This window comes from Canis lupus, chromosome 17 (assembly GCF_048164855.1).
Source record: "Canis lupus baileyi chromosome 17, mCanLup2.hap1, whole genome shotgun sequence".
Taxonomy (NCBI): Eukaryota; Metazoa; Chordata; class Mammalia; order Carnivora; family Canidae; genus Canis; species Canis lupus.
The window spans coordinates 59,314,094-59,338,149 of NC_132854.1; the positions used below are offsets into that span (position 1 = coordinate 59,314,094).

A 24,056-nucleotide genomic window follows, 5' to 3' on the forward strand; every position below is an offset into this window, starting at 1 on the left:
TGTTCTTGAATAAGAAATTAGCAGGCTCTACGGTATTTTCTGATAATTGGCTTTATTGCTGTGGGACAACTCGAGCTAGCCTCAGAACACGTAAGGAAATGGGTTATTATTACAAGCTAAAATGGATTCTCTGTTCCCCGCACTGTCACTGAATTGAAATAAGAACAAAAACAACAATAACAAAAACTTGCCACCGACCGATCAATTGGAAACAGGCTGTTTAGGAGCAGGCGTGGGAGGCGACGGCACGTGGAGCGCTAGGCCGCCACACGAGGGCCTGACCCGCCGGGGCTCCCCGCTCCCCGAGGACAGCAGCGCTGCGACTCGGAGGCGTCACTGCAGCTTCTTCCGTGAGCTGCTCCGGCCGTAATGCATCGTCTTGAGTTCCACCCACGACTGACACAATAACAGTCCTGGGATCAGAACCCACACGCTGTTGAAAAATACCAGGTAGACCCCAAAGTAGAGCCAGTCGTCGGTGTTGAGGTTGGGGCTTCCCACGAGCCAGTCTGGGACAAAGGTCATCCAGCCGCCGTACAACTCACACACGCACAGCGTCACCTGTATGAAGTGCCTGTCGGAGAAGGAAACGAGGCGTGGAGCTGCCGGCTCGGCACCACGTGGCGCCCTGAATCCTGACATCTTTTTTTTTTTTTTTTAAAGATGTTATGTATTTATTCATGGGAGACCCAGGGAGAGAGGCAGAGACACAGGCCGAGGGAGGAGCAGGCTCCTTGTGAGGAGCCCGATGCGGGACTCGATCCTGGGACCCCGGGGTCACGGCCTGAGGGGGAGGCAGATGCTCCACCGCTGGGCCCCCGGGGGCATCCCCTACTCTACTTTTCATCTAACAAATAAATGTGGTTCCAATAGGAGATCCCTGGGTGGCTCAGCGGTTTAGCCCCTGCCTTTGGCCCAGGGCACGATCCTGGAGTCCCGGGATAGAGTCCTGCGTCGGGCTCCCGGCATTGAGCCTGCTTCTCCCTCCTCCTGTGTCTCTGCCCACCCCCTCTCACATGAATAAATAAATTTAAAAAAATTAAAAAAATTATTTAAAATAATGTGGTCCCAATCTACTCTAAGTGCCACGCGGGCACTGGGGCGGCGCAGGCCTGTCCTGTCTCCCGCGGGCCAGGGGAAGGGCACTTACCGGTAATACTTCTCTGTGACTATGGCATAAACGAGGACCAAGGCCAGGGACCCATCCAGGACAACAGTCAGAACTTCCAAGGATACAATGGTCGGGTCGAAATAGAGCCATCTCGCGTCGGCTTTGCCATATTCTTTCCCTATAAGTGAAGTGCATTTTGTTACTCATCTGGCAACCATTTGTTTGACACTCAGTGGAAATGACCTTTCTTCCTCCCTAAGGAGGACAGAAAAAGAACAACCGCCATCCCCTGCAGTCTTCCCAGTGTCCTGGTGGGAGGCAGGAGCAGGACATATTTGCCGTGTGACACCAGGAATAATAATGGCATCATGTGATGTGTAAAGGGACTGCATGCCCGAAGTGCATTCACGCGTGCACCCTCTTCGCCCCCCCCTTTTCGTTATAAGCAGCAGAATTCTCATTCATTCATTCATTCATTCGCTCATTCATTCATTCATCAGAGATGCACAGAGAGAGGCAGAGACACAGGTAGAGGGAGAAGCAGGCTCCCCGCAGGGACCCCGCTGCGGGACTCGATCCCAGGACCCCGGGGTCATGGCCTGAGCCCCCCAGGCGCCCCAAGCAGCAGAATTCTAAGTGAATTCACCACAACTAGATTTTGCAAAGACGATCCTTAATAATCATGTAGGTAAACGCGTTAACAGTTCCTTGCTTCGAAGCTGCTACGTCAAGTCTGCAGGTGTCATGTAGATGTGGGAACATTTTTATTATATTTTAATATTTTTATTAAATTTTTATTGTTTGTCTTTTAAAAAGCATTTATGAACACCGGCAGAGCAACTGAGTGCTGGGGGGCAGTGGGGCGGTGCAGGGGTACTGAGGTGGCCTGGGCTGCGGGAGGGGCCCAGATGGGCACCACCTAAGCTCCCCTGGCTCAGCAGGGGGTGGGCACACCCTACGAAAGCCTTCCAGGCTCCACTATCAGGATGGGCTCTTCTAGAAAGAACGGAGTGAGGCCGCGGACACGGGCTCTCAGGAAAGGCTGGTGCGCGGCCGCCCCGTCGGCCTGGCCCAAGGACGCAGTGTGCGGGGCCCCAAGGGACGCTTTCCCTCTACACCTAAATACGCCCGCGATACCTGGGGCCCCCCGCTGCCCCCTCAGGGGGGTTGCTCCCCCGAGACGTGGGGGCCACAGGGTGCTCGAGGGGCAGCTGTCCCTGGCAGCCGCCCGGGCCCTGCACCTGCTCACCCCAGCTCCTGCTGCGCGGCCCCGGCACGACCACCGGCCCCCCGACGCCTGGAAACCATCACGGGAGTTCGGTGAACACCCGCCACTCCACGCACATACAAAAGAAATAAGAAAAAGCCGTGTTTTCTTCCTCGTGCTGACAACTCGGGCTCCCAGCAGCGGTACCAGCGTGGGCACGTCTGCGGCTCGGCCTCGGGACTCACCCGCCTCGCTGCTGGAAGTCTGTCTGCACGTCGTCGTCATCTTCTTTTTTCTTTATGATTTTATTTATTTATTCACGAGAGACACAGAGAGAAAGAGAGACCCAGGCAGAGGGAGAAGCAGGCTCCCTGCGGGGACCCCAAGGCGGAACTCGATCCCGGGACCCTGGGGTCATGGCCTGAGCCGGAGGCAGACGCCCAACTGCTACCCCCCCACCCCGGGTGACCCGAAGTTCGGACTTCCTAATCAACTTTATCCAAGTCCCTCCAATCTCTACCCCTCACCTCCGGTAACCACAAATCTGATCTCTTTTTCTAGTACTTTTGAGTTTTTTGGTTTTGTTCTTTCATTAAGCTTCCACATACAAGTGAGGTCATACAGTAGTTGCCCTTCTCCGCCTGGCCCGTTCCACTCAGCCTATGCCCTCAGGGTCCGACCACGTCGTCACAACGGTGGAATTTCTTGCTTTTTTACAGTTAATAGTATTCCACTGCGCGCGCACACCGTCCTGAGTCCTTTATCCACGCATCTGTCGATGGACGCTTGGACCATTTCCGTGCCTCGGCCACTGTGAGTGGTGCTGTCACAGACAGGGCAGTGCAGACACCTGACCAAGGTCCTTATCCTTCCCCCTCTACACCATATCCCATCATCCCGGCCGGCTGCAGCAAGAATCCTGTTGAGTCGGTCTATTCAGAATCTGCATCCTTGATGTTTCGTCTTAGTGACTTTGCATCCACTGATCCCACCTGCTTCTTGGCTGTAGAGCCCCGCCTGTCCTTGTATTTGGAGCCGAGCCCGAGCTCTCTTCCCTACTGCACGACTCCACTGTCGGGGTACTTCCTGAATAGGATCTTCTCTGCCATCATGAATAAGTCCTTCTTTCACAGGATCCACGTAATGTTCGTGGCCCGGCTCTGCATCCTGGTGACTCAAAGGACAGCCCACAGATCAACATCTGGGGGGCTTCACCCTACACCCTCTGAATCAGAATCTGTATTTGTCCAAGGCAGTCTGGTGCCCTTTAAAGTCCAAGAAGGGACTGGGTCTTCATTTTCTCAAGAATAAAGGACACCACCATTAAATGAGTCCTTACTTTTTTTTTTTTAAGGCCGAAAATGTAAAGTGTAGATGCCTGATAAAGGTCGGGTTAGACATTCGCATTTCATGGGCCTGAGCCGGATCTGGGCTATTCACTTTCTGTCCCACCAGGCCAGGAGCCAGGATGGAGGACAGTGACTGCGGCTGGGTCCTTCAGCCCCCGGGATCCCCCCAGCAATTCCCGAGCACCTCTACTCTGGCCTACTCATCACACACACACACACACAAACACACACACACACACACACGTGTGCAGCAAACACTTCACTCCCCAGGTGGACGCTCGGGCTCCCAGAGCTACCACTGGCTCGGACCTGACAGGCATCAAGGACGACAAACGTTCCACTTTGAGAAGCACTAACACCAGTTCCCTCAATCTTCTAGAAGTTTCCTAATGCTAGTGATGAACAGCAGCCCCCACACAGATCCTGGCTGGAGGATCCGATATCAGAATTATGGGAGAAATGAGATAAACAGCGAAGAATTTCAGGTGCAAAATCTGAAAGAGGTTACCTTGCATAAGGCAATTCTATAATAGTGGCAAAGGCCCCCGTCGTGGCCCGGCTCATTTATTTGTCAGATTTGACACAGTACATGAGAGGAAGCCCATACTGACTGATGGATTGTTGACTGACTTATAGCAGAACAAAGAAGGTAGGCAAAGCTAGTCAGTATCTCCGCAGAGCGGAACGAATGGAAATTATCTAGATACACGCACGAGAGGTACACACACGTGCACGTACGTGTGGTGCATATACATGTACATATGATAAAGTGAAAGTTGGTATTGAAAGTACAGAAGAACACCAAGGTCAAATACTGCAAACTTCTCAATCTGCACTACAAACCTATTTTTTTAAAATTTTTATTTATTTATGATAGTCACAGAGAGAGAGAGAGGCAGAGACATAGGCAGAGGGAGAAGCAGGCTCCATGCACCGGGAGCCCGACGTGGGATTCGATCCCGGGTCTCCAGGATCGCGCCCTGGGCCAAAGGCAGGCGCCAAACCACTGCGCCACTCAGGGATCCCTAAACCTATTTTTTAAAAAAATATTTTATTTATTCACAAGAGACACAGAGAGAGAGACGGCGACAGAGGCAGAGGGAGAAGCAGGATCCCTGCGGGGAGCCCAATGTGGGACTCGATCCTAGGACCCCAGAGTCATGCCTTGAGCCCGAGGCAGACGCTCAACCACTGAGCCACCTAGGTGTCCCCAAACCTATTTTTTAATACACACCTTTACTGAGATACAATTCACACGACTTATAATTCACCCATTTAAAGTGTACGATTCAATAGGTTTTAGGATATTCACAGACTTGAATCATTGCAACGAAATTTTATTTTATTTTATTTTATTATAATTTTTGCAACAATATTTTAGAACATTTCATTAACTCCTCCAAAGACACCCATACCCATAACCCATCCCTCATATTCCATCCCCCTCCTCCGGCACCCCCTCTAGTCCCAGGCAATCACCAGTCTATAATCTGTCTCTAGAGAGTCACCTAGTCTGGACCTTTCATACAAACGGAATCACATGATTGGTGCTACAGGTGCTCATTTAATCGACAGTCACGCGTGCCATTAATCTCCTGGGACATCCCAAATGCAAACACTTTACGGTACTTACACAAGGAAGCAATCAAGCCTTCGGAATCCGCAACGCTTCCTGCAAACGACAAGTAGACAAAAGGGCCTTCCTGGAGAGAAGAAAATGAAGAGAGGCTCTGATTTGGTGTCACAGCCCCAGGATGGCCCCATCCCCAGGAGCCCGCATCCAGGTTGGCGGCCTCTGTACACGGCACCTACGCGACCCCGTGGGGTGTGATCCCGGGGCCGGACTCCCGACCCTGCCAACAGGTATGTCCAAAGGGAATGTTTATCTAATAAATGCTGTTTTTCAATGACTGGCATTATAAAATCAGAGGTGTGTTCTAGCGGGGGGTGGGGAATAAATGGAAAATCTTGCACAAGGAAAGAGCTTAAAGGTTATTATGTTAAAAAGGCTACATTCTGGATTATTCCAGAGATTTTACACCTTTGAGAAGAACCTCACAGCAGTTCATTTCGTCTCACCTTGAAAAAAAGCCAGGGTCTCTCTTAAAAAAAGTGGCATTCACCTATCTTATGTCAGAGTTGAACTAGTTCTTTTTCCTGCAGGAGGGCAAGTTTAGGAAAATTAAAATCCTTACGGACTACATTTTAAATTTCAGGTAACGAAATATCTGCAATTACACTTAGCTTTTCCCATAACTGAAGTATTTCTTTGCTTAAATTTCAAAACTAATTAGTTAGAATCCACCAGGGTATCTAATTGTCATGTTTCTCCTCTGAATAAGTTTTGTTGCTTGTCAATACAATATCCCCCCCCCCCTTTTTTAAATGAATTGCTTATATGGCATTAAAATTATGCCCCTGCCCCATCCCTGCTCACTTACACTCCTACTTCCCAGAGTTGACCACTTACAGTCACTGCTGTACTTAGTTCTGGGGATTATCGCCCTAACTCACAATATACTTACGCTGCTATTTCTTTAGATATTCTCAACTAACTGCCAATCCTGAAAAATTATGATTTAACTTATGTCTCCCCTCTGTTTCTCCACTGTTTAGTTTTTTTGATAGTGTAGGGGAGAAAAAACTTGCTTCTGCCCTCTTGGATTCTGTAGCTGGCCTAAGAATTAACTAACACGACTGACCAACAGGGGCAAAGCACACAAATTTTATTTCCTATTTTTACAGGTACACGGGAGTCCTTAAAAGGAAAACAAACCAAAGGAGCTGTTAGGCCCAAATGCTTATACACTTTTTTGTTTACACAAAGAACAGTCATAAATCATGGACATGTCACAAGACAAAAGCGCGTGGACTAGGGGACAGTAAATTGTGGGAAAGTGACTAAGAAATATATGAGGGAAACTAGTGGAAGATACGTGTTATTTTAGTAGGTTTGTTTGTATAGGACCATTTTAGCGCTGACTCCCAATCTCTGGTGATAAGAACGTTCTTCTCTTCCTGGTATAGGGAGGGTACCTTTCTCATGGGAATTTAAGGACTTGATTTTAGGTACAAAGGAGGACTCAGAGAGGCCTTCCCACATCTGCTATTTTCCAACTGCCTTCAGCTCAAAACTATCAATATGCCAAAATGGCACAGAATGGCATGCTCTGAACCCCTTTTTTCTTCTTTCTTACTTTTTTTTTTTTTTTTTTAAAGATTTACTTATTTGAGAGAGTGAGCACATGCATGGGGGGGGGGGGCTAGAGGGAAAGAGGGAGAGGGAGGAGAGGGAGGGGATCTCAAGCAGACTCCCCACTGACTGTGGATCCTGATGTGGGGCTTGATCGCACAACCTGGATGGAGATGGTGACCTGAGCTGAAACCAAGAGTTGGTTGCTTCATCGACTGAGCCATCCAAACACCCCTGAACCTTCTCAAATAGCTCTTTAATTCTCCCATTAGTTATCCAACTTTGTAACTTAAGTAGCAAACTTAAAATCTTGGTTTCCTCATTCATCAGTGTTGCCCAGCATCAGGACTTCCCAACACATGAGATAAGGATGCTAGCCCCCACCACGCTCTCGTCCTCTCCACCCCATTTCCAACGCTCATCTTCTGTTTACCTTGCTTATATATTCCTGAGATTGATTACAGTTCCATTCCTGTTCTGTAAACATACTTGTCTTCCTGTTTTACGTGGATTCTAAAGGCCGAAAATCAACAGCATTTACAATATGGTGATTAGGTAAATGTCATTCTCTGCAAAGGACCACAACTCCTATCTCTATAGATCCAGTATTTTGATTCCTGTGCCTTTTAAGAAGAATGTGGCAGCTGGATTATCCTTTATTACCCTCATAAATTTCTCAAAATCAGGCTATATTTTAGTTTGCTGCATTTTGGGGCCATGACTTTCTATAAAATATTTTTATGTTACAGTTTGTAATTGCCTTTTTTTTCTTATTGAGAGAAGAAATCTGACTTTCTTCCTATCTCATTAATATCTTCCAGCTGATCTCTGCTAAATGGAAGCCTTAAAGTTGGTTTGTTTTGTTTTTTCTTGACACTGTGTAAGTTACTTACTTGGTAAATGTGGCTTACCTCAGAGTATTTGTAAAAATTATATTCTTTAAGGGAGATTTTTAAAAATTACATAGGAGTTAAACAGCAATGTTTTAAAACAAGTCCTCCCCATCCACTATGTAACACTTTATTTTCACCAATTTCCTATTTTTAGCAGAGACATAGCAAGAAATCCACACCACTTCCTTGGCTTGGCCTGGCGACTTTCTAGACAAAACACACCCACTGGCCTGGCCGGCAGGAGCAATGAGGTTGGGCTGAATTTGATCCTCTGTGGATCTCAGTCCATCTAGCTGTAAGATGAAGGACCTCCTAAAATTAGACTGTGGATCTCATCCTAAAACTACACATGACTTCCACTAGCAATCTCTTCACCTGGAGCTCGGGAGCATTCCCCAGCAATCAGGTCCAGGACCTTTCCTCAGAAGCAACTCTGCAGGTAAGAGCAAGATGGGGATGCAGGGACCGATGAGTATATAACAAATTTTCTTCCTTTTATATCTGCCCGTTGAAGTTGTACCCTCCTTCCTCCAAGAAATCTTCCCAACCTTCTGGTGACAATTCCTCACTCTACCGTGTCACTAAATTTATGCTTCTGTCATCAACTGTCTGCTGCTGAAGCTGAATCTCCAGCTTCCCATTAGATCACACATCTCTGGGGTCTGGCTTGCTGTCTTATCTCTCACAATCTTCAAGAACCCAGGATGATATTTTGTGTTCAGTGTCTACTAACCTTGAATTAATGACAAGGTCACATAATGAACTACTTAGAAAGATTCCCCTAGGGGCTTTTGTATACTTCTTACTATACCCATTTCTCAGATGGAGCGGCGGTATACAGTTGACTCTTGAACAACACAGGGGTTAGGGGCACCAGCCCCTGTGTAGTAAAAAATCCACATGTAATTTTTGACTTTCCAAAAACTTAAATACCAATAGCCTATTACTGACTGGAAGCCTTACTGATAACCTAGACAGTCAATTTACATATTCTGTTATATGTATTATATCGTGTATCCTTCCAATAAAGTGAGCTAGAGAAAATTATTAAGAAAATCATAAAATACAGACTACTGTACTATATTTATTAAAAAAAAAATCCATGTAGAAGTTGACCAGTGCAGTATAACCCATGACGTTCAAGGGTCAACTGTAGTAAATGTAAAGTCTAATAAATATATTCGTGCCTCCACATGCTGATCAGATGCTGCCTCCTCCAGGAAGCAAGGAAAGCTTTCCTGACTCTCTTGATGGGAAGTAGGTGCCCTCCTACATAGGACCTTGCTTACTTGTCTCCCTCTCAAAACTGTCAGTTCCTTTAGGGCAGAGTCTTTGTCTTTTATCTCTGTATCCCGAATGCCTGATAGATAGTACACGGTAATAAAGGTTTACTAAAAGGATTAGAAATAAAAAAGGAGGAGGGTAGTGGGAGACAAAAGAGTTCAACAACTACCAACACCCAAACAACCCACTTAGAGAACAGGCAAAAGAAATGAAGAGAGATTTCAGTAAGGAGGCTCTAAAGACAGCAGACAAACCCGCGGAAAGATGTTCCACATCAGTAGCAGTCGGGGAAATGCCGATTACAACCAAAATGGGTTAGAATTACACACCTATCAGAATGGGTAAAATAATAAAAAAAAAAATTGACCACAACACATGCCAATAAGAACGTGGATCACCCACACGTTTCATGAGATGAAGATGGTACCATTCTGGAAAACTATGGGGACCCAACCACTGTGCTCTTGGGCACTTGTCCCAGAAAAATAAAGACTTCTGTTCACACAAAAACAAGCACACAGATGTCACAGCAGCTCTGCCCGTAACAGCTTAACGCTGGATGTCCTTCAACAGGTGAACGCTGAAACGAACCACAGTCCCTTCACACTGGACCGTTCCCGAGCAATCAGGGGGAACCGACGCCTGATACACTCAACAACTTGGGTGGATCTCCAGGGAATCTGGGGAGCGAAGAAAGCCAACCCCAAAAGATGACATGCTCACTGATTCCATTTATCCGACACATTTTGAAATGATAAATTTTAGAAATGGAGGACACATTAGCAGTCGCCAGGGGTTAGTGGCTGGAGGGGACAGGAGTGGGGGGAGCAAGTGCCAGCAGATACAAAAGGAAAACTCCAGGGATCCCTGTGGGGTTGGGACTGTCTGGTATCCTGTCGTGGTGGGTACTTGAACCTACCCGGTTGCTAAAGTGGTACAGAAATTAATACACACCAGTGCAAGTGGATGTAGGGAAATCTGAGTGAGATGAGTGGATTGCATCGATGTCCTGCTTATATTGTACGATGTTATACTTAGGTTGGAAAAATGTTACCATTGGGGGAAGCTACGCAGAGTGTACATGGGGTCTCTCTGTATTCTTTGTTTTTTTCTTTTTTAAATTATTTATTCATTAGAGACACAAAGAGAGAGGCAGACTTATAGGCAGAGGGACAAGCAGGCTCCATGCAGGGAGCCCGATGTGAGACTAGATCCTGGGACTCTGGGATCACATCTGGAGCTGAAGGCAGATGCTCAACCGCTGAGCCACCTAGGAGTCCCTCTGTATTACTTCTTAAGACTACATGTGACTCAACAATTATCTCCCCCCTCAAAAAAATTCATTAAAAAAACAGGTGGAACATGAGATATGGAAGAATAACATTACTAATTGAATAACATTTTTAAATCAATGGTCAGTAATTTTCTTTTCTTTTCTTTTCTTTTCTTTTCTTTTCTTTTCTTTTCTTTCTTTTCTTTTCTTTTTTCTTTTTAATTTAGAATAGGCATGGTCCTGGCCTCCGAGAGCTTATCCAGTTGGGTAACACCAACTTCCAACTCGATAAACGTTGCAAAAAGATGAGGGCCTGCGGTTGGCACAGTCGGGGAAGCTTCCAGGAGGGGGCAGCCTAGAGCTGGGCCGTGGCAGGCAGGCTGAGAGGCGGAAGGAAGGACAGGGATGGTCGCCCAGGGGTGCAGAGGGCAGGACGTTGAAGTCCTGCTGGGTCCAGACTCTGCCCCTGCCCCCCTCGGGCTCCCTCGCCAGGGCAGAGGGCCCGTATACTTGTGCCCTCAGGCTGGTTTTCATGAGCTGCTCCTCTGCCTGCAGCACCCAGGCCTGGCTGTCTTCCCCCTCTCCCCCTTCCCACCAGTAAAAAGAACATAAATTAAAAAAATACATATATTGTAGTAAAATATACACGAAATTTGCTATTTTCACCATTTTAATCGTCCACTGCAGGGGCAGTAAGCACATTCACAGTAGCGTGCGACCATCAGCACCACCTGGCTCCAGAACTAAGTCTTTACAAACTGAAACCGAACCCATTAGAAATCCAGCCCTGGTTCTCCTCCTACCCCGGCCCCCGACGCCCCACTCTGCTGTCTCTGCGCGGCCCACCCGCAGAATCGCACCCAACCTGTCGTTCCGCCCGCCGCACTCGGCTCAAGCTGCTCCGGGCCAGGCAGGTGCCAGGCCTCCGTGTCTTCTCACGGCCACGCAATACTGTAGTGTGTGCGGCCACCGCATCTTGAGTCTCGACTCACCCGCAGGTGGACGTCGGGTTGCTTCCTCCCTTTGGCCTCGGAGAACCAACTCGCTTGTGCGAGCACTTAAGGCCCCGGTTTCCATTTCTTTGGATGCTTATGTGAAAGTGGACCTGCCGGACGTATGGTAGTCCTGGACATCTCCTCTGGTGGTAGGCCTTCACTACGTCAATTACTAAAAAATACTATTAAAGGGATACGTCCTGAAAGTTAAAAAAAAAAATGAGAAGGTATCAAGGGAGAGGTCCAACTGCTTTCTCTCCTAAGCCCCAACCTCAGGCTCCTGAGACACTGTGGAGTTTCCACCCTCAAGACACGTTCATGAGGGCTCCCGGGTGGCTCAGTCGGTGGAGCGTGCGACTCTTGATTTCAGCTCAGGTCATGATCTCAGGGTCCTGGGATCGAGCCCTGTGGTGGGCTCTGCGCTCAGTGCGGAGTCTTCTTGAGATTCTCTTTCTTCTTCTCCCTCTGCCCCTGCCCCTGCTCTTTCTCTAAAATAAATCTTAAAACAAAAACAAAAACAAAAAGCACAACACTTTTCACATATATGTTAATAGGGAGCCATAAATATTTAAAATACTTTCTTTCTGCTATTAATTTTTCAAATATAAACCCAGAGAGTGATGAGGAAAATTTTACCACATTTCTTGATTTAAAAAATTTTCAACTTCTGGGGATTGGGAATTTTGGTTTAAAAAACATTCAGAAGAAAAACAGTAAAAAACACACAGAAGTTCCTATTAGATGCCCTGGTGACTGACTGATTGGACTGTGGCTAACTGAGCTGCTAACAAAATCAACTTAAAAGCTAAAGAGTATCACGGCAATAAAAATAACAACAGCAGCTTTGCTTTTTTCATCTAAGGTGTTGCAGGCCTGTAGTTTTAGCAACTGTATTTTTTTGTTGTTGTTTTTGTTTTTTTAGCAACTGTAGTTTGGAGGCTTTAAAACAACTACAAGCCAAAATTCATATCAAACAAAACAAAACAAGGGCAGCCTGGGTGGCTCAGTGGTTTAGTGCCGCCTTAGGCCCAGGCCCTGACCCCGGGGTCCTGGGATTGAGTCCTGTGTTGGGCTCCCTGCATGGGGCCTGCTTCTCCCTCTGCCTGTGTCTCTGCCTCTCTCTCTCTCTCTCTCTCTCTCTCTCTCTGTCTCTCATGAATAAATAAATAAAATCTTTAAGAAATAAAACAAAATGTTGGGCTCTGGAAGCTACTGCTCTGTGTCATTCCAGGACCACTTTAGAGGAAATGCTCCATTTACACATTTCAACTTTTTTTTTTTAAGATTTTATTTATTTATTCATGAGAGACACAGAGAGAGGCAGAGACACAGGCAGAAGGAGAAGCAGGCTGAATGCAAGGAGCCCGATGTGGGACTCGATCCCAGGACCCCAGGTTCAGGCCCTGGGTGGAAGGGAGGTGCCAAACCGCTGAGACACCCAGGGATCCCCCACTCATTTCAACTCTTAAAGGAAAACTTAGTGGGGGAAAATTAAAAAAAAAAAAAAAAAGGTCTTTATAGAAATAAAGAAGAGGGCAGCCCGGGTGGCTTGGCAGTTTAGCGCCTGCCTTTGGCCCAGGGCATGATCCCAGGGTCCCGGGATCGAGTCCCACGGCGGGCTCCCTGCAGGGAGCCTGCTTCTCCCTCTGCCTGTGTCTCTCTCATGAATAAGTAAATAAAATTTTTAAAAAAAGAAATAAAAAAGAAAAAAGAACTCCGGTTCTTCGTGGTAGCTCAGCTGGTGGCCGAGGCGGGCCTGCGGGGTGCGCCGAGGGGAGGCCCCGAGACATCCTTGCGCCGGCCCCTGCGTGGGTCCTGCCAAAATGCATTAGCATATTCGGTTTTCAGCCTCGCAAAAACCCCCGCCTGGTGGGGCCTGGTGGGGCCTGGTGGGGCCTGGTGGGGCCTGTGCTCGCAGGTCCGCCCCTCCGCGAGGGCAGCCTCTGCCGGGCGCCGCTGGCATCCTGGGCGCGGGGCGGGGCGGGCAGGTGCACCGGCTGCTGCGGGCGAGGGCGGGGGTCGCGACAGTGGCGGGGATGGCGTCCGCAGGTGTCCCCGCAGCCCGCCCCCGCATGACGTCACGCCCAGGCTGACGTCACACCCAGGCCTGGGGCGCAAACCTGCGCCCTGGGTCGTTCCGGGGCCGCCTGTTGGAGAAGGAGGCTCCTCCAATCTTCACGAGGTCGCCGTGGAGAGAAGCCCCCTCCGCGCCGTGCAGGTAAGCGCCCCGGTGTGGACGCGCCCGGATGCCCGTGTGGACGCGCCCCCCCCACCCCAGGCGCCCCGGGGACGCGCTGGGGTCACGCCGGGCGGCGGCCTGGGGAGGTGCGGGCCACCTGGAGGGCACCGCCGGACACCTGCGCGGAGGCCTCACCTGCCAGGACGGCGGCCGGACCCCGGGGGGGAGGGGGTGACCCTGGGGGGGCTGGAGGGGCTGGCCCCGGGGGAACGGCTTGGGGGACTGATCCCTGGGGGTGGCTTGGGGACTGATGCGGGGGCTGACCCCGGGGGGAAAGCTCGGGGGACTGATCCCTGGGGGTGGCTTGGGGGCTGACCCCGGGGGGACGGCTTGGGGGGGGCTGATTCTGGGGGGGCGGGGACAGCTCGGGAGCCTGATGGGGGGGCGGCTCTGTAGCCTGATCCTGGGGGGGCTGACCTGATGTGGGGTGCTGATCCTGGGGGATGGGGGCTGATTCTGGGGGGAGGCTGGGATGGCTCGGGTGCCTGATGGGGGGCGGCTTTTTAGCTCTGTAGCCTGATCCTGGGGGGGCCTGATGTGGGGTGCTGATCCTGGGGGACCGCACTGGGCCTGACCCGGGGGGCTGGCTTCCTGACCCCTGAGAAGTAAATGCCGGTTGTCCCTCTGCCACGGCCCAAACATCTGAAGACAGTAAGGACAGGGAGACAAAGCCTCCTGCCCCCGCCCCGCCCAGAACTCTGAGGTGCCCCGGAGCCAGCATTCCAGAGCGTGTGGTTAGACCCCAAAGGCCCGCTCCCCCGGCCCCCCCCCGGCCCCCCCGGCCCAGGCTGCAGGGCCCTCTGGAAGGGCCTCCGGGGATCCGCACCCCACATAAGACACAACAAGTGGCACGTGTGAGGCTGGGTGACAAGGACAGAAAAGCACCAGGACACCATGTCCTGCAGAGGAACGGCGGTGGTGTAGACCGGGCATTGGCTTCCCCTCAGGCTGCATGGGGGCAGGACTGGGACCGACGGGCAGACACGACAAGGGGCCCACTTGTGCGCACCCCGGAAGGTGGTCTGGGCGGGAAGTTTTCAAGCCGAGGCTGGAGACCCCGTGTCTGTCCAGGTTCTTAGTAAACTTCCTCTTTCAAGGCGGGGAGGCCCGACTCCCCGGCCCAGAGCCCGGCCCCACCCGGAGGCGGCCCTCCCAGCTTCCACACCCCCCTGGGCCTCCCGGGGTGGCGGCGGTGACACTGCGGCTTTGGCACCAGGTGGCCGGCCCAGGGGGCGAGGAGGGCCGGGGAGGCCGCAGTCCGGGGGGGGGGGGGTCCTGTGGCCTGGGAAGCAGCGCTCCCAGCAGGGAGATGGGGGAGGGCGGGGGACAGGGTGGGCAGGGGGATAGGGGGATGGGGGGTGGGCAGGGTGGGGGGACAGAGGGGGCCAGGCAGGGGACGGGGCGGCCAGGCCACTCCCGACGGAAGCTGGGCGCGGAGCCTGGGGCTCTGCTGACGCGGCTGTGACTCCACGGATGTGGAGTGTGACTCCGAGCCCAGTCTCTTGGCTCTGCCCTTCCTCGTGTCGTGCGCACATCCTCGTGGTGGTGTTATCCGGGAGCTTTGCGGGGTGTTGTCCCGGGGGCAGCGGGCACAGGGTACAGGGGGCCTCCGTGTCCTCCCCCGGGGAGGAAGTGACAGGAATCTCAAAATCACAAGCTTCCTTTAAAAACTGGGCCATCCCCATGGAACATACCCGGCGGGCAGACGGACAGACACACGGACCGACGTCCACTACCACAGACATGGTGGAAGTGGCAACCGAAGGTTCGGTAGGGGCGCCTGGGGGGCTTGGTGGGCGCGCGGCCGCCTTGGGCTCAGGCCCTGGCCTGGGGTCCCGGGATCGAGCCCCCCACGGGCTCCCTGCTCGGCGGGGCCTGCGTCTCCCTCTCCCCCCACTGCTCCCTGCTTGCGCTCTCGCTGTCTCTCTAATAAATAAAAAAATTCCAAAAATAATCTTAAAAATCTTTTAAAAAGGTTTCCTTTGTACATACTTGTTAGAACGACTAAAGCACGACAAGGGGAATGGTCCTAAGGGTGACAGCCCGAACGTGGCCGCTCCGACATCCGTGCTGACGCCCCACCCCAGGTGGTGGCACCCAGAGGCCACTGTGGGGTCCCCGGGGGGAGCCCCGGGATGGGACTCTGTTCTCAGGAGAAGAGAGAGCAGGGCTGCTGTCAGCCCGTGAGGACGCGCAGGCAGGCTCCGGGGGGCCAAGGGGGTCTCCCCGCACTGCCAAGCCTCCCACGCGTGACGAGGAAGCAGCCGCCACTGGTGCCACCCATTCCTCATAGTGTCGCCCCAACAGCCAGAGCCGCTGAGGACTGCGCTGCCCCACCGTCGGCGACGCCGGCGGGACTGGAGCCAGCACAGCCACCTCGGGAACGCTTGGCAGTTGCCCCCATCAGAAGAGTCCCCCCCCCCCCCCCGGGAATGGAAACACGCTCACACGGGCGCTGGGGGCACGTCTCTCAACACGGATTTTAAGGACAGTCCCAAACCAGGAACAGCCCGACGTCCACGAGCCGGTAATCGGATGCGTGAGTCGGGATGCGCCTGGGCCCGACGCCGGGCACTGGCCGAGCCACACAGGACCACGGCCCCGGCCCCGCCGTCGGACACGCCACCCGCGGGAGGCGGCGGTGAGCGGAGCAGGCCCCCGGCCGGAGCCCATGGCTGGGGGCGTCGGGGGCTCGGCCGGGGGTGGGGGGGCGTTCTGCGGCCCAGGCCGTGAGCCTGGCCCCGGGATCGAGTCCCGCCTCGGGCCTCTCCCGCCCGGGTCTCTGCCCCTCTCTCTGGGCATCTCAGGAATAAATAAATACAATCTTGAAAAATAAAACAACCAGGGATGGAAATGTCCGAGGCTGTGATTGTGTTGGCGGCCATACGGGGGATGTCATCGAGCGGAAGTCATGACTCCGGGAAGCCGAAACACGCAAAAAGGGAATTGGGAAAGCAGCTGCTGCTCCACGGACACAGACCGACCCTCACAGTTTCTACTCTTCAGCAGCAACCGTGGAGGTGCAAGGGAAGCGCATGGGAAAAGTATCTCACGGTGGCCACAGAAACATGCGGACACTCAGAAGTCACTTTCCAGGGCAGCCCGGGTGGCTCAGCGGTTTAGCGCCGCCCTCAGCCCAGGGCGTGATCCTGGGGGTAAATGTCATAGGTCTTGCACCGATCACGGGGCATCTACAATTTAAAGCAATTTTGTTCTAAACCACGGGTGACCCAGGGAGGCCTTCTGACCCCCTCGACGCTGAGCTCCTTGCGGCGCGACAGGCAGACAGGTGCTTGATAAGGACCAGGAGCTGGGATGAGAGGATCCTTCTCCCCGCCGCTGGGTGCCCACAGCTTCTCCAGGCGGCTCCTACCCAGGCACGCAGCACCCCAGCCGGCACCCGGGATGGAGGGAGACAAGACCATCACACACGGTGTTTAGTGTCACAAAGGACAGAGCAAAAGCCAAGCGAAGCCACGGCATTTCCCCGGGCGTGTCCACTTCGGAGGAGGCGGATTTCGGCAGCGCCAACCTCTCCTGAGCTACTCGTATACCTGCTCTGCTATTCCCGGTCAATCACAGCAAAGACATTCGGTTAAATGGCAAAACGTACTTAAGAATTTTTAGATATCAGTCACACAAAAACATGAAAGTGCGTGAGAGTGCAGACGAGGGGGCCGGCGAGGCCGACGCGGGGCGTCCTGCTGCTGTGATGTCCAGGTGCCAGCCTCCCGGCCAGGCCAAGGCAGGGCCACCGTGCTGTCTGTCGGAAAGCAACACGACCCAACCCCCCCTTTTTTTAGGAGAAACGAAGCTTCTCCCCGCACCTTCTGCAAAAGCAACTTCCCCTCCGAGTCCCACCAAGAGTGACACTGGTGGCTGTTGCTCTCAGCTCCGAGGGGACGAAGGACACGTGTTTTGTCTGGATGAACACGGCAGCCGGCACCCGGCACCCAGCACCCCAGCCGGCACCCAGCCATCTGTGGAGATGAGGAACCACGGGTCAGGATTCTGTCCCGAGGCCTGGCTGCACAGACAGCCGCCCCTGCTGCGCGGCTCGACCAGGACGCTAGAGAACTAAGGGAACTTCGGCCTGCGGCAGCACAGGCCCCACACCCCCACATCCTCAAAACGGCCGCTGGGTCGCTATGGGTGCTATTCCTCGGACTCGCAATTTGGCACCATTTCTACGCGTGTATCGGGGTTCTCCCGAGAGGCAGACCCAGGGGGACGGGGATACACGCAGACAGACACACTGGCACAGACGGTGCATCATCAGGAGCCGGTCCACGGGCTCATGAAGGCTGGGACCCTGTGACCTCCGGGGTGACTGGAAGGCTGACGGTGTGGGTTTAGCCCAAAGGCTGCAGGCCTGAGACCCAGGAAAAGCCACCGTTTCGGTTTGAGGCGTTAGGAGGAAAAGGCCCATGTACCCACCGGTCTGAGGGCAGCAGGCATCCTAGCTTACTCTGAACAATGGTCAGCCTTTTTGTCCCACCCAGGCCTTCAACTGATTAGATGAGGCCCACCCACAGGGGCGTGATCTATTTTACTCAGTCCACAAGTTTATTTATTATTTATATATATATTTTTATTGAAGTTTGATTTGCCAACAGATAACACCCAAACTCAGTCTATAAGTTTAAATTTTATGTTATGTTATGTTAAAGGAGGCTCCATGCTCTACATGGGGCTTGAACTCAATGCCCTGAAATGAAGAGTCATGTGCTCTACCAGCCAGAGGAGCCTGCCAGGCTCCCCCTCGATGCCCACCGTATCCAAAACAGCTTCAAAGAACGCTCAGACCAGCATGCGGGCAAACAGAACCGGGCGTCCCACGGCTCGGTCCAGTTGGCACCGAAAGTGAGCCGTCGCAGAGCTTTACCACAAATACAGACCGAAGCCCACGGCGACCCGCCAGGCCTGCCCACCGGCCCGGGGGCCACCCACGCATTTGCCAGGGCGGAGCTGTGCCTTACAGCAAACCCCACGGAGATGACAAGGCCAGAAAAGGGAGGGAGGACAGGAGACAGCCACAGACTGTGAGCTAAAAGGCAACCTGAGACCTAATGAGACAGGAGGAGGATGGGGAGGAGGGGGAGGAGGAGGGGGAGGATATTCCTAGAATCCCAAGAGTCAAGGCTCGAGTCATTGCCGCAGGAGGTAGGAACAGATGGTGATGCTCAGTGGGGAAGGGTGATGCCCGAAACACACGAGTTAATAGGGACTAGAGCCGTCCCCGGGACTCAGGACTTCTTAAAGAAAGACCCATGGGCGGGAGGGTAGGATGATGCATGGGGGACAGCTGAAGTCCACGTCTCACATGACAACTGTGCTTCACCCTGAAGGGCAGGCCTAAGTCACGCTCTCGGTGAGGAAAGTGTGGGGGGAACAGTCAGGGGGGTTTGATTGGAGGACAAGGGGTAGACTGAGGCACACTCAGCCCCGCTGTGGGTGAGCGCACACAGGCAGGCGCAGGCCCGTGACCCGGCCTCACTCCCGGAGGCTCCCAGGCCTTCCCACGTCACGCGGAACCCGAAGCCTCGAGGGCCCCTTCAGCTCTCCGGGGGGCTTTCTTTTCCAATCTGACTTTATGCCACATTGCCGGGTATTCTTGCCATCAACTCCCAACCAAAGACAATGCGGGCGTGCGTTTTCTGTGCAGGCTTTAATCTTCCTTCAAGTTCCCTCCTCGCCAGTCTCTAAGACGGGTGGGCAAGGATGCTCGTTGAGGCGTTGCACGTAAGCAGCAAAATATAAACGTATCTATTCGTGTGGGGTGCTAAATCATCCTATTTCACCATCAACCGTAAGATACATCCCAATTTCACAGACATAAAGTATCAACAAACTACCCCACAGTGGTTTTATGTCACTGACAGTTCTAGTAAGTGGGGAAAAATGTGCATTTTAGAATTAAAAAACTAAGGTATGGTGCATTCATACAGTGGACTCTTCTGTAGCTGGGACACGTACATTGGGGCTGTGGGAGATAAATTAGGGCTTTTCCTGCAGAACAGCAGGTGGGATGCAATGACTTCATGCATTGAGTTACACCGGAAGGGTCACAAATGGAGACGTTACCAGGTAAATATTTACCAGGTAAATATTACCCGGAACAGTAATATTACTGTTAGTAGTGATACTAGTTACTAGTCTACTAGATACTGTTACTGTGATAGTAATATTACTATCTCCACGGAAGCGCTGTTACCCGGAACAGTCTGCGCTTGAAAAGCAGACTTCATTTTATTGAACTAGGTGGTGGGCATCTGGGTATTTGTTTTAGCGTCATTATGCATCTTTGCACATCTAAAGTACGTTATCCTGCATCTTCTTTATGAGGGCCTGGCCACCCGTTTTACTGCCGCTGTTCTTTGGGAGACCTTGTGTCCAATGACAGCTTAAAAAAGTCAATTCTATAAATAAAGGAATTGAGGGGCCCATTGACTGTGTATTTCCACATGCAGTAAACTTTCAGGAAAGAAAGAATTTCACATTCCAGCAACGTCTGTATGTGCATATATCCAACTGATAGACATTCAGGGAACTAAATGAGCATCAAATGTCTTCTTCTTCAGTCCTACAGACCCGCTGCACATCAGCCACACGTCTGCCTCCATCTAAGCGAGGTCAAATGTGCAAAAAAGCTATTTTGGCATAATTTTTTATTTATTTTTATTTTTTTATTTTTTTAAATTTTTATTTATTTATTCATGATAGTCACAGAGAGAGAGAGAGAGGCAGAGACACAGGCAGAGGGAGAAGCAGGCTCCATGCACGGGGAGCCCGATGTGGGATTCGATCCCGGGTCTCCAGGATCACGCCCTGGGCCAAAGGCAGGCGCCAAACCGCTGCGCCACCCAGGGATCCCTGGCATAATTTTTTAAAAACAAAAAAAACCTTTAAAAAAAAAGTGTGTGTGTGTGTGTGTGTGTGTGTGTGTGTGTGTGTGGAGGAGAGGGGGAACGTCAACAGAATTCCTTTAAATATTAACCTCCTGGTTATTCATAAAGTGGGCTGCATTTTTAGGGACGCGCCTCCCATAGCCTGGCCTGGTACAGAGGGCGAACTTCGGAGCCAGACTTGGCGCGGGGCGCCTCCTCCTCCTCCCTCCCCCTCCCCTTCCCTCTCTCCCTCCCTCCCTCCCCCTTCTACCCTCCCAATCCCCTTCCCTTCCCTCCCTTCTCTCCCTCCCTCCCCCCTCCCCCTCCCAATCCCTCTCCCCTCCCTCTCCGCCCTCCCCCTCCCTCCCCCTCCCTCCCTGCTCCCTCGAAAGCTCCCCGGCTCTCGGCCCCCGGTGAGGACGGATCCGGGAGGCCGAGGCACGTGGCCGTAGGGCAGCAGCATCCGTGGGGTCCGGGTCGGGTCTCCCTGGCGGCGCGCGGGGGATGCTCGGTCTCCCCCGCCCCGGGGAGGTCCTCCGGGTCTCCGCGGAGGCCCGGCCCGCTGCAGGGCGCGGCGGCCGCGGGGGGGGTCCCGGGGGCGGCGGCGCCCCACTTACCAGGGCCAAGTGCACCAGGGCGTCGTAGCAGAGCCAGGCGAGCACCGCGCGGTCCGCCGCGCCCCGACCGCGGCCCAGGCGCAGGCCCAGCGCGCAGCCCGCCAGCAGCAGCGAGGCGCACAGCAGCAGCGGGCCGCCCGCGCCCATGCTGCCCGGCCCGCAGGCGCCGACCCCGGGCGGGAGGAGGGGAGGGGAGGAGCGGGGCGGGGCGCGCGGACTCGGCGAGGGGGCGGAGAGCGGGGAGCGGGAGGGGCGAGGGGGCGGGGCGGAGGGGGGCGGGGCGGGGGGCGGGAGCGGGGAGAGCGGGCGGGGCGAGGGGCGGGGCGGGGCGGGGCGTCCGGGGAGGGGCGGGGCTCCCCCCGCGCCTCGCCTCTGCCCTCCGAGGGGCGGGGCTTGGGTCGCGCAGGCCCGGACCGCGGGCCCGCAGCCGGTGCCAGGCCGAGCCGCTGGGACACGAGGCCACACCTTCGGACAAGATTCCCGAGCTCCAGCGACGGGCGCAGCGGGCCGGGGAGACTCCGCCGCGGGGCCGGTCCTCCCTGTGCCTGGAGCGTCGCAGGACGGCCGAGGGCCCGGGCCGTTTGCGGCCACCAGCTCGCTTGTTCCGCCCCCGTGGCTTACGCTCGCCCTTTCTTTAAAAACAGACTTTATTCATTTACCCCTGAGAGCCCCAGAGAGAGGCGGAGACCCAGGCAGAGGGAGAAGCAGGCTCCGCGCGGGGACTCGATCCCGGGACCCGGGGTCACGGACTGGGCCGCAGGCAGCCCCCCCGCCCGCGCCCCTCCGACTCTGTTCCCCCGCGGAAGCAGCAGCCGTCGAGGGGGAGGCAACAGGCGGTGCTGCTTCGACGCTGGAGCCTGAAGGTGACCTTTCCAGGCCCCGACAGCCCTGGGAGTCCCCGCCTCTGGGCTCCCGCGGCCTGGGACGCCAGGACCCAGGCGGCCCTGCTCGCTCACCTGCACGCTCACCTGCTCGCTCACCTGGCCCGGCGTCCTGACCGGTCCTCGCTTCCCCTGCGCGTTTGCTAGCGCCTTGTCTGCTAACCTCCCTCCCTCTGCCCTCCTTGGGCGCCTGTTACTTAGAGACCCAGGAGAAAGGAGTCTGAGTTCTAGGGGACGGTAGCCCCGACGGAGCGAGCCTGTGTGTTCACTGCTGGAGAGCCAGATAAAATACCGGCTGCCCACATACACTTGGGTTTGATCTTTTTAAAAAAAGGAATTTTTAAATACTTGCACTGAAGTATCACTAGGATCCTAGGCTAAAAGACTATTTGCTGTTTTAGACGGTGGTATATGCACGCAGTGGAATATTACGTAGCCGCGAAAAGGAAAGATACCCTGTCACAGGCTGTGGGGGAACCTTGAGGACAAGATGCCGGCATAAGTGAGTCACAAAAAAGAGAACGAGCTGTAGGATTGGGTTTATATGCGGTATCTGAAGTAGCCGTATCCCTAGAGACAGAACGCAGACAGGACGATGCCCACCGCTCCGGAGGGGGTGAGAAGAGTTGATAGCTGTGGAGTTTAGGGACGCCTGGGGTGGGGGTGGGGCGCTCAGGGGTGGAGCGTCTTCCCCCGGCTTAGGGCGTGACCCGGGGGTTTTGGGATCAAGTCCCCATGGGGCTCCCTGCATGGAGCCTGCTTCTCCCTCTGCCTGTGTCTCTGCCTCTCTCTGTGTCTTTCATGAATAAATAAATAAAATATTTAAAAAAAATAGCTGTGGAGTTTCATTTTGCGAGATGAAAGAGTCACGGGGTAGGACTGCACAACTGTGGATGCACTTTGCACTTCTCAGCTACACGCTTAAGAATGGTCACGACGGTAGGTGTTGTTATGTGTATTTTACCACAGTTTAAAAATACGATTTCAAATTCCGAGCACAATTTCAGTGGGTTACTCCGTATGTAATGTTTTTTTTTTTCTTTCTTTCTTTTTTTTTTTTCGTATGTAATGTTTTATATAGCATTTAGCACCAGGGAAATTATGTTATTTATTACACATTTATTGCTGGTCTCTTGCAGCGAGAGCATGAGTGCCCGTGGCAGGCCCGGGTCTGGCTGCTTGGCCGCTGTATCCTGGCACCTGCTGGGGTCTGGCCCACACCAGCTGCTCAGTTAAGTGTGTGCCGCTTGAAGAAGCGGGTATGACCCCCGCTGCCACCTGGGCTTTGGAGTGTCTCCTGTAACTTAGGAAGGGGCAATCGCTCTTCTCATGCATGGTTGATCAATATCTCTCTCAATAAAAACCGGATTAGGGGCACCGGGTGGCCCCGCGGTGGAGCATCAGCCTCTGGCTCAGGGCGTGACCCCGGGGTCCCGGGATCGAGTCCTACATCCTGCTTCTCCCTCTGCCTGCGTCTCTGCCTCTCTCTCTGGGTCTCATGAATAAATACAGGACATCTTAAAAAACAACAACAGCAACAAAAACCTGACTAGAGTCGAGGTCTCCACAGTGCGTCCCTGTCCTCAGTCCTTCCCAGCCTGGATTGCAGCCCGGTCCCAGTGCTACCGCCCTCACGGAGGGGGGGACCGCCGACCCCCGTATCACTAACCCGAGGGCACCTCCGGTCCTTCCTGGACTTGGCAGCAGCGGCCCGGCCACCGGGATTCCTTCGTGTCCGCGGCCTGAGGAGTCACATGGCCTTCGTGCTGCGCCCTCGCCTCTGCGGGCTCAGCCTACGGCCCGCAGCCCCGTCCGAGGCCCGTGCTCCCTGCAGGTGCGGCCCAGGCCTGTCCCCCGCCTCCCTCGGGCCCCCAGGGTTGCCCTCCTGCACGGTCCTTCAGGAGCATCCGCACAACCCGGCGGGACCGCCAGCTCCCGCCCTTCCCCAGCTGGGTCACCTCGGGCCATCACCCTGGACCCTTGCGTCCCCGACTCCAGGTCCTCAGCCACCAGGCATCTCCCGACCGCACAGCGGCTGCGGGGCCCAAGCCGTTCACCCCGGTCACCGCTCGGCGTCGGGAGCCGAGGGCCTTGCCGGTCTGGGCTGGCCAGCGGGGGACGGTGGGC

The 24,056-nt window shown here is 53.8% G+C and overlaps 1 protein-coding gene across 1 annotated transcript; it reads right to left on the bottom strand.

Annotated features, from left to right (window-relative positions):
• Positions 1 to 33: 33 nt before the first annotated feature.
• EBPL (EBP like) lies at positions 34 to 21,209 on the bottom strand. The gene is made up of 4 exons (XM_072783207.1): positions 21,049 to 21,209; positions 5,301 to 5,370; positions 1,151 to 1,289; positions 34 to 574 (listed from the first exon to the last, which is right to left on the bottom strand). Exons 1-4 carry the CDS (start codon positions 21,193 to 21,195, stop codon positions 334 to 336), a joined length of 597 nt encoding a protein of 198 aa, XP_072639308.1. The 5' UTR covers positions 21,196 to 21,209; the 3' UTR covers positions 34 to 333.
• Positions 21,210 to 24,056: the final 2,847 nt, after the last annotated feature.